The sequence below is a fragment of the Monodon monoceros genome, unplaced genomic scaffold, assembly GCF_005190385.1.
Source record: "Monodon monoceros isolate NGI ecotype Baffin Bay Population unplaced genomic scaffold, NGI_Narwhal_1 Super_Scaffold_22, whole genome shotgun sequence".
NCBI classification, from domain to species: Eukaryota; Metazoa; Chordata; class Mammalia; order Artiodactyla; family Monodontidae; genus Monodon; species Monodon monoceros.
Window position 1 is genome coordinate 67,645,298 of NW_021703779.1, and position 10,815 is coordinate 67,656,112.

A 10,815-nucleotide genomic window follows, 5' to 3' on the forward strand; every position below is an offset into this window, starting at 1 on the left:
CACATGAAATTATACTCAACATAACTAATTATTAGAGAAATGCAAATCAATATAATGAGATATTACCTCACACCTGTCAGAATGGCCATTCAAAAAGTCTACAAATAACCATTGTTGGATAGGATATGGAGAAAAAGGAACCCTCATACATTGTTGGTGGGAATATAAATTGTTGCAGCCACTATGGAAAACAGTATGGAGTTTCCTCAAACAACTAAAAATATAACTACCACATGATCCAGTAATTCCACTCCTAGGTATATATCCCGAAAAAAAAGAGTAACACTAATATGAAAAGATGCATGCACCCCAATATTCATAATAGCACTATTTACAATAGACAGGATATGGAAGCAACCCATGTCCATCATCAGATGAATGTAAAACATGTGGCATATATATATATATATGTAGATATATAAATATATAGATATAAACACAGTGGAATATTACTCAGCCATAAAAAGAAGGAAATTCTGCCATTTTCAGCAACATGGATGGACTTAGAGAATATTATGGTTTGTGAAATAACTCAGACAGAAAAGCCAAATACTATATGATATCAATCATATGTGTAATCTAAAAAATCATACAGATAAAATAAATATGCAAAACAGAAACAGACTCACAGATATAGAAAACAAACTAGTGGTTACCACCTGGGAGAGGGAAGGGGGAGGGGCAAATTAGGGGTATGGGATTAAGAAATACATACCACTCTATAAAATAGATAAGTAACAAGAAATTATAACACAGGGAATTATAGCAATTAACTTGCAATAACATTTAATGGAGTACAATGTATAAAAATACTGAATCATGGGGCTTCCCTGGTGGTGCAGTCGTTGAGAGTCTGCCTGCCGCTGCAGGGGACACTGGTTTGTGCCCTGGTCCGGGAAGATCCCACATGCCGCGGAGTGGCTAGGCCTGTGAGCCATGGCCGATGAGCCTGCGCGTCCGGAGCCTGTGCTCCGCAACAGGAGAGGCCACAACAGTGAGAGGCCCGCCTACCACAAAAAAAAAAAAAAATACTGAATCACTATGCTGTACACCTGAAACTAATATATTATTGTAAATCAACTATACTTAAACAATAAAATAAAACTATAATCACAGACTATGCCTAAATTTAGAGATAATCCATGAGACAAAATTAATAAATACACCAGGGGATTAAGATTACAAATATGTGAGTGGATAAAAGTGGCCATTTCTTGCTATGTCCTCTCATATGAACAGTTAGATTTATGTCATCTGTTACTGTACTGTATTTCCCCACATCGTCTTCTCCCCCGAAACACAGATTACCGCTAAAGTAAAATTGTAATAGTTGGTTATCTTTTAAGCATATTTTATAACTACAACTTTTTGTTAATGGCTATAACATAAGTATTAAACTTTGAGGTTTCTACATTTTCATATGACAGTCTTGGGCATTTTTGTCACATAAAACCTGTGATGTTCTTAGAAAACTTATGTGAAAGCATTTTGACAAGTACAAACCCCAGTTTATTCAAATGGGATTTCTGTGAAAGTGCATGTGAGTAGGCTTTTTGTTTGATGACTTGAAAATATAATCTGGTCATGCTTGGAAAACCCTGCTTATTTCCAACTGCTGAGAAATTTCTGAAATTCCCAAATGCAACATTTTCACTTTCTGAGGCTCATTCGTTTTTAAAATTGCAAAAGCATGGTGCATGTGACTTTCACATTTTTATAGTGGTTTTTCAAAACCTTTTCAGAGGAACCCATTAAGAGAAGAACAGTTGCTTAGACCAATGCCAATCTGAGTGTGGTTCATAACACTAGCAGCATCAGGCTTACCCCACCCCAAAACTACAGAGTCAGAATCTCTGGGAGTGGGTCTCAGGAATGTTTTAATACACCCTCTAGATTATTTTTATGTTACAGTTTGAGTGACACAGATCAACACTTGGGTGAGTCCTTTACTCCATCCACTGTAGTCCTTACGGATTTCACTCCCTCTTACAGACTCAGTAACATATCCAATAACATAATTCACATTGTTTAAAAAAAAACTAGTCAAATGGCCCATAATTTTCTTTTTTAAACTACTTCTTGCTATTGTTTCTTAGTACCCAGTTGAAATCCCTAATCTACCTGATGAGGCTTTATGAAAAGCAAAGCACTCTTTCTAGGCTGAGATCAAATCTCATTCCTCACACCTATCATGGTATCTGACACACAGCAGGAGTGTGATGAATGTTTGTCAACCATATATAATCAATTACAAATCAGTTTTCATGCTTCTCCAAAAACTTTGCTGAATGAAAGTTTTAGCCATTTTTAGCCAGCTCTATAACTGAGCTGTCTAATGTGATAACCACTAGCCACATGTGACTACTGGGCACTTGAAGCGTGGCCAGTCCAAAATGAAACGTGTAATAAATGCAAAACACATACTGAATTTTGAGGACTTAATATGAAAAAATAATATTTCTATTTCTATATTGATTATATGTTGCATTGATAACATTTAGTCTATTTTGTGTTAAATAAAATCTATTAAATTAATCTCATCTTTTTTAAAAGTGGCTACTTAAAATTTAAAATTACATATGCGGCTCACAATATATTGCTGTTGGAAAACATTGTTCTATAATATTTCCTACATCTTGGTCAAAATAATTCATCTAAGCTCTAATTAAGCTAAGAAATGTCTGATCCATGTAAATACACCTTCTTCTTTGAAATTAATCAGTTTTTCTTTTTGGGGTTGCCCAGACTTCTCTGAAGATTTTGGCCATTCACTCACTGGCATTTCCCCCCTCTCATCCTAAACAAGGTTCTTTACCTCTTCCATTTGAAACATCCATAAAATTATTGGAAGCCCTGAAGTTGAGCTCAAGACACAGAAGCCTCCAAGATCAATCAGTTCTTAGAGCACAAACTGAGTGAGGGTGTTAACCACATTCTCTATTCTCCCCTGCACCTCCCACCCCGAAAACCTAGAGGAGGGAGCTGAACAATGAAAGACATGAAGGGGATGGTAATGTCTTAGCACAATCCTGAAGTCCCCAACTGGAATGTCTTCACTTTAGTCCTTTTTGCCTGCTGAGGCCCTTTCTCTTTCCACTCACCTCCCTACACCCTAACACGCTGGTGTAATAGATTTTAACGGAGCTCATTGTTTTCACTCCGAGGCTACTTTGCAGAAGTAACCCGGAGTCAGCCACTTCACCGTTGCGTCCTGCTCACCAATGCTAGAAGCTGTGTCCCAACGCCCGGCCCTTCTCCAGGGCTGTTGCTAAGCGCCAGGGGCCCTGCGCTCAGGATTGGCTGGTAAACAAGTGCCCTTGTGGCGCAAGCGATCGCCCATTCTGGGAACTCTGGGCGCCTAGTGACTAGGAGGCTGTAGCACCCGCCACCCAGCCTGGCCTGTGGGGAGGGGCTGAACTCTCAAGGAGGATAAACTCTAGTTAAGGCGTCTTTTCTCCCTTCATCTGCACGGCTCACGGGAGGAGTGGCAGGAAGAGCCAAAGGACTCTGCATTCCTGCTGCCCATTCTCCCACCTCCTTGCTTGGGAATGGTGGTGAGTGCTTGGCAAAGGCGGCCACGAATGAAGGGCCAAGACACCTGAGGGAGAAAATGACCAAAACATAAAATGAAGTGTGAAGAAAACAAATAAATTAAAGCTCATGTTGCTTGGGTTTGTAGGAACAGAGCAAAGGGTGCCAATGCTTACCTGGACGGGACTGGACCACCATAGCAATCTTTTTTACCTTTTCCTTTCCTCCTTCTCGAGGATGTGCTTTGCAGGGCACCCCTTCCTTCTGGGAATTAACCTTTTGATTTGTGTGCTAGTGGGTGCAATAGTCCCTGACTGTCCTAGCACTTCCTCTCCCCCTGTGTAAAAAGATGACCTCGCATTTTAATGTCCGTTTTCCCTTCAATACCTTTGTAGCTCAGTATTCCAACCTTTATTCTCATTTTAATATTTTCCAGTAGTTGAAGATCAGGATAATATTTACAGGATTTTTTGGCTTTGCCAAAAATGGGTAATGAAAATTGAGAGTGAAGTGCCAAAAAACCTCAGAACCAGCTTTTGTGTTAGGCACATTTGGATTCCACTTCGTAACTATGGGTCTCAGGCAAATTATTTCCCCTGAATGTCAGTTTCTCTGTTGTTAAAGTGAGAAAGGTGATGCCTACATGACAGCATCGTCTGTGAGGAGTAAATGAACTGAGTATGTAAAAGTGTTTAGCATATGGTCTGACAAGCAGGTAGTTCAGAAAATGATAATAATTATTGATGATAATAAGTGCCAGACTCTTTGCATGCTGCTTGGAAACAAACACATTAATATGAATAAGAAAAAAAACATTTACCTTCAAGGAACTCAGAGAGTGATAACTGATGAGATGAGGTAAATGCATTGTAGAAAAATCTAAACCAGGCTAGGTGGGTCAAGACACTTCAGGGATCTGAAGAAATGAGTGCTAAACTGACCTGAAGGATGTATAATTTGCAAGGTAGTTATAAGAATAAAGGAATTTTAGGTAGAAGGAAAAGTCATGAAGCAACATGGAAATTGCAACTTTGGGGAGCAAGTGGAGGAATAGAGGTTAAGAAAGTAAACAGGGAAAAGCACATAGACCTTTAGGTTTCATGTTAGATTTTGATTTTTAGCATTTTCCAGGTTGTTTTCTGTTTTGTAAAAACGTAGAAAATCATGACTTGCAGATTTGCTGAGAAGATTAAATAAGTGCAGATGTTGCCTAAAAGCATCTTTCACTTATGAGACACTCAATATATTGTATCTATTCTTATTATTAATCCATTAGAAGCCATTGAAGGACTTAGCATGTTTGTGCAAAAGGTGGATAAATCTAACATGTCAACTGGATTTGAAAGGGGGCAAGATTGGAAGCAGCTGCAGAATCCAATAACAAAATGACAGTAGTGAAAGTCAGAGATATTTAGGACAGAGGACTGCTGAAATTTGGATCAGCCAGATATAGAGATGAGTAAGGCAAAGGAAATGGGGTGTAACAAGTGAAGGAGTTTAGGTTAGAAACAATTTGAGATCTCCATTTTCTTTTACTATTCCTTTGTGATAGCAGTGGTAGAAAAATCTATTTTTTTTACAATTGTTTCCATTATCTTTCTGGTGTGGGGTTGTGAAATATTTTCTCATTTTGCTGTGAGCCATTCCCTCGCATCCATGCTAAATTAATACACTATTTCTTACAAGAGGTTGTCTTTGACAACCTAAGAAAAAGTGGTTGGTATGGTATACAAAATTAGAATTAACCTATTCTGTAGGATGTTTGTGATAACTATTTTGAAATAATTATTTGTAAAACAAAAGCTGTATTGATAATTATAACTGAAAGCATCAACTATGTAGAAATTTTGTTCATGCTTTCCAATCTACTTTGGCAGTTTGTATCTGGGTTTAAAATCATTCTAAAGAATGGGTCAAACTCCTGTGAGATTGAGAAAATACATTCAAAGAAATTAACATTGTTTTTTTCTTGTCCTTTTATATATGTGGACTATTTTTCAATCATGTAAATAATACATGAATACATGTGCATTCTAGAATAATTCAAACCGTATAGAAGTATAGGGAGTAAAAAATAAAATTAACCCTTCAACTTCTCCCTGCCAACCCCCTCCCAGAGGAAACCACGGTTAACAGTTTGATTTGTATTCTTTTCCACAAACATGATTACATATATTAAGTCAATTAAAAGGGAGAAAAAATCTGTTGTAGCAGGAAAGTTAAGCACACAGTATTTAAAGCCAGGCTGCCTGGGTTCTAACCCAGAGTCTACCACTTAGAACTGTATGATATTGGACATCTTATCTAGCTTTTCTGTCCCTCAGTTTCTTCACAGATAAATGGTAATTATCATATCTGTTTTATATAGATGTTAACAGGATTAAATTAGTATATGTGAAGTATTTAGAAAAGAGCTTGGCACATAGTACACACACAACACATGATGGAATCATACTGTTTATATGGTTCTGCAACTTGCATTCCATCAATAAACATAGCGGCAATATCGTGTAGTGATTAAGTATGATTCTGAATCCAATTGCTTGGTGCAAATCCTAGTTCCACCATTTACTAACTTTGTGAACTTCAATAAGTATATAACCTTCCTCTGTCTTTTTTCCTCCGTAAAATGGAGATAATAGTTTCTGTTTTAAATTAAGTCATATATGTAGAACATTTATAATGACTGTTATGTAGTAATTCCTTATTTTTAATATCATTCCATCATTAAAAATCCTCAGTTTAGTATTTCATACAATAGATATAAGTTAACCATTGTCTTATTGATGGCCATTTAATTTATTTTTAATTATTCAGTGTTACAAAATATGCTGGTTACCATACTGCTTTTTTCTACTTAAAAAAATTAAAATATCCTTGTCTCTATCTTCATTTGAATGAAGAAAGCTATTGCTGTTAACATTTCCCACTGTCGTTCTCATTTGCATCTTGAATAAACACTTTCAAGATCCTCTTTTAGTATGTGATCATTACCATACCATATATGTGATCAACCCACATTATTCTCGTATTAGCTGGTTCAGCCCTAAGGTATGAATGGAAAGCAGAACTGTTTCATTTTGTGTGGTTAAAGTTATCTTTCTGAGGTATAAGCAAGAGCTGAGAAAAAACAAGCCAAAAGGGACTTTTCCTGTGTTTGGACTGTTGAAATCTCAGAAGACTGAATCTTTCTTTAGGTATCCTGACATTCGGAAAAGGTAAGTCTAAATTCTCATGTATTTTAGTTTGTATTGTTTTATTTTCTACTCAAAAGCCTTTAAATATGAATAAGTAGGTTTCCTGGAAACATTTATAGTAGACACTACAGACCTATTAAAGGAAACTTGTGTCTTGAATCATCTGCTTTTTCCTTTTGTACTCTTGTAGAGTTTATAGGGAAAATTGGAAGTCTTAAAATTGCACTAAAGATTAATGCAAAAGACTGACATAAGTGCTTTGGGAAATAAGTTTTAAGTCCAAAAGAAAAGAACAGAAGGAATGAAAGAGGGAAGGAAGAGAGGAAGGGAAAGAAAATAAAAAGAAAAAAGGATGGTAGTGAATTTGACAAACCTATTTGCATTTAGATTACTGAAAAATCAGTGTGTATCTTAATAGTTTAAATCAGTTTGCATAAATCCAAACTATATATAAATATTCATCCCTCAAACACATTCTAAGGTATAGTAATTGTTTTCAATATGACTCAAACAATATTAATTAAAACACAGTTAAGACCAATTCCTTGAAAACAGACTTGATTTTTAGCAGACTATTTGAAGATAAAGGGTTAAGCACTTTAACTAATAATTTTAAAATAAATCATTTATGACAGTGGTATATATTAAAATAATTATACATTTGTATAAGTTTGTACTTTTAAAACATTTGTATACCATATAATATCCTGACAATAACCTTGTGAAAAAGTCTGGGGAGCATTATTATCACCATTTAATTAATAGGAAAATTGAGGAATTTTCCCAGGAATAATAAATAAATTACCTTATGGTAAATAGTTAATGACAGAGTCAGAACCCAAGTCTCCTTACTCCTGTTCCTATTCTCTATCCTTTGAGCAATAGTGCCTCCCTAAATCATTTGTGTTCTCATGTAGCAGTTAAATCTTGATTAGACATTTTAATGTACATTGCCTTAATGAGTTTTTTTTTATATTACAGGAATATATTGCACTCTTCTCTTTAGAAACCTTGTCTAATAAAATGCTTGGAGAAGCCTTCCTAATTGAACTCCTATACAAAAAACCACCTACATGTAAGAAAGCCTCAAATGATGAAAAGGAAACTTGGAAAAAGCAGCTTTTAGATATAGAAGACAAGTCACTTTCCCCTGATAAAATGGAAAATCAAAATAAGATCATGAAAGAAAGTTTAACAGAGCAAAGTAATGATAAAAATAAAATAAAATCTGTGGATGAGGTAACTGTAGCAAAATGCAAAAGTGCATCCCTTCCAGGAAATGTGTCTGCTGCGTTACCCATTCCAAAGAGAGAACATGATGAAAAACAACTAGATTTATACCGATCTTGTTCATGTACAAGTATCTGCCAGAATTATCCGGACCTGCAGATTGGAGGAGACCACGTGGGTAACATGTATGATTCCGGCTGCTTTGTGGAACACATACGTGATGATGCTTTTAACGGTCCTCTTTTACTTTCAGTAGATGTACCGTTGGGTCATTCTCCCATCAGTGAACCTCTAGAGAAATTACCTGCCTCAAAGCTTTTGAATGGGGATGAAATTCAAGAAAAAAGTATGTTGTTTCATAAGCAGACCCTCTCTAATTCTATGCTTAATAGTTATATGGAAAAAAAAGTGGACGAACTCTACAAACAGTTTTTGGAAGAAAATCTCACTAGGTGCTGCTCCATAACCAATCTTATGGCTTCTAATTTGTTAATGAATAATGTAAATCAGATAAGTCTTCAAATCTCTCAAGAACAGAACACAGAGGCATCGAAAGCTTGGGAAGTTCTCTTACATTCTTTAGCAAGATGTAATCTCTGTAACATTTCCCACGGAAATAGTTCTGAATTTAGCACTCCTAACTTACAAATTTCAAACCAGAGAAGTAGGGAACTTGTATCACATCTGCAATAAGAACCAACTGTAGGTTGGCTGGACTAGCTTATGAGACTGGAGTAACAGCAGTCTTCTCTGGCTTATTGTGTCACATCAGACCCCTTTGTGGTGTGGTTATTACATTTTTCGAGAAATTATTTGACCAATGGTACATCTGAATTCTTGTAGATGACAATTTAAATGATTGAGTTTTATGACCATATTTTTAATTGTTTTGACATCTTTAATGCTTGCTACATTCAAGTTTGTATATTCCATATATGCTTATCTAATTGCCAGCAGCATCCCAAATTGATTACCTCACTCTCACTCATCAGATTTATTTACCACAAAAGTGATTAAATAAAAGTGAGATGAGGAGAGAATTATTGCTCTCAGATACTGAAAAGACAACTAGAAACTGTATCAGACAGGGACATTTCTTTCTCCACAAAACTGTTTAAAGACATATGAGTAGTGCTTAAATATCTTTCTATTTTCAACATACAGAATCTGACAATCAGAAATTCTTCAAACAAAAGTTGGATTTAAATGATATTTGAAAGAAATGTGGAAGGAGGGCTTAAGGAAAAATGGAGAATTTGCCATTAAGATTTGCAATTGAACTTGATGCTTTTGAACTTTCTTGGGACAAGCATCAACTATTATATATCACTCTGTCATGCATGGTGGTTTTCAGCGATGGGAGGAAGGAAAGCATATACGTAGAGTGAACAAAGTGCATAGAGAACCACCATCTAGAAATGAAGAGGATCTCCCGGAAATATTTACATTTCTCAGATTATCCTCAATCAAGATCCTGGCTTAGGATAAAAGCAGGGAGTTATAGCAATTTTGGAATTAAATTAAATTAATTAATTAACAAAACATACCTAAGAATGGTATAGTTTACTGCAGACTTGGAAACAAGACCCTATACTTTATAGCTCACACTTCTCTCCCAGGTATAGTAAAATGATTGACATGTATTTTGCTTGTAAAATGAAATGGTATGAATATATGTTATGGAATTGTTATGGTTGCATTATATATTAATAAGATTTGTACCTTAGTACTCACATATTCTGTTCCAATTATCTCTTTGGTCTTTGATTAAATTTTAAAGAATAAATTACCCAGATGCCCTTACAATTTGTTCTTTTTGATCACACAATCTTTAGTTTATTTTGTGTCTTCAAATTTCTATGATCTAATAATAAGTACCCCTGATTTGTTTCCTGTTCATCAGTCCTTTCTCCAACATCTTCTCCAATAAGCCTCCCAATCCATTTCCACCATTCTGACATTTGATTCTGAAGAGACAATGGTTAAGGGTTTTGGAACAACTGACTTAATGTCTTATAGATACAGAAAAAACAGTTGTGTGCATATTGTTTTATATATTGCTAAATTTGTACATTTTAATATGAGTTACCAAAATGATAAAATATTAATGTTAAACTTTATCTTTTCTAAAGTGAATTAAACGTCATTGGGCAACATTATTGGTGTGAAGTTTTCTTAGAGATTGTAATATGTATTAATACTTTACAAAGAAGATATATTCATAATAGTATTAAGACTACATAGTATTATATTAGAAAACACAATATTTAGCTAGTACCAAATTTAGAAGTGCATTTAATTATTACGCTAATATTTCAATTTTCTCCCTCTTGCTTATGTCATCAAAATTCTTAATTTCTAAAGATTACTCACTTACTGTTAAAACAGCCTAAGAATTCAATGTGATATTTAAGCAAGGAAATATAATAAATTTAGTGTTATTTTCATCTTGACCTCATACTTGCTGCCTACAATGCTTGGGTGAAATATGCATAAGGGGTTGTGGTTTAGCATGTTTGGATCCTAAGTAGACATTCTTCATTCTATCTTTCATCATGGGTTTCACTTATATGACAACGCAGTTCCATTTTAAAATGTTATTTAAAATGTATGGAATGATAAATTTCTTTCTGTCTCACTTTTTTGGGGAGTTGAAAGTATTACTTTTGTGCTTCTATGAAAATGGAGAATGTTATTGATTCAGCAGTGTGGGAGGATCATCATTTCTGGGTAGGGAAGAATTTCAACAGGTTAAGAATGACGCCCAATATAATGTTGCTCCCTACCTGTATAGGTCAGTTTAATTTATATCCCATATTTGGATTTCAGGTCACTATTGTAGGGCCCAGAGTGGGTT

At 35.3% G+C, this 10,815-nt stretch overlaps 1 protein-coding gene across 1 annotated transcript; it reads left to right on the forward strand.

Annotated features, from left to right (window-relative positions):
• The first annotated feature begins 6,739 nt into the window (after window positions 1-6,739).
• Window positions 6,740-8,651, forward strand: LOC114906579 (uncharacterized protein CXorf21-like). Its single transcript, XM_029241464.1, has 2 exons — window positions 6,740-6,749; window positions 7,710-8,651. The coding sequence occupies exon 2, from the start codon at window positions 7,752-7,754 to the stop codon at window positions 8,649-8,651; it is 900 nt and encodes a 299-aa protein (XP_029097297.1). The 5' UTR covers window positions 6,740-6,749; window positions 7,710-7,751.
• Window positions 8,652-10,815: the final 2,164 nt, after the last annotated feature.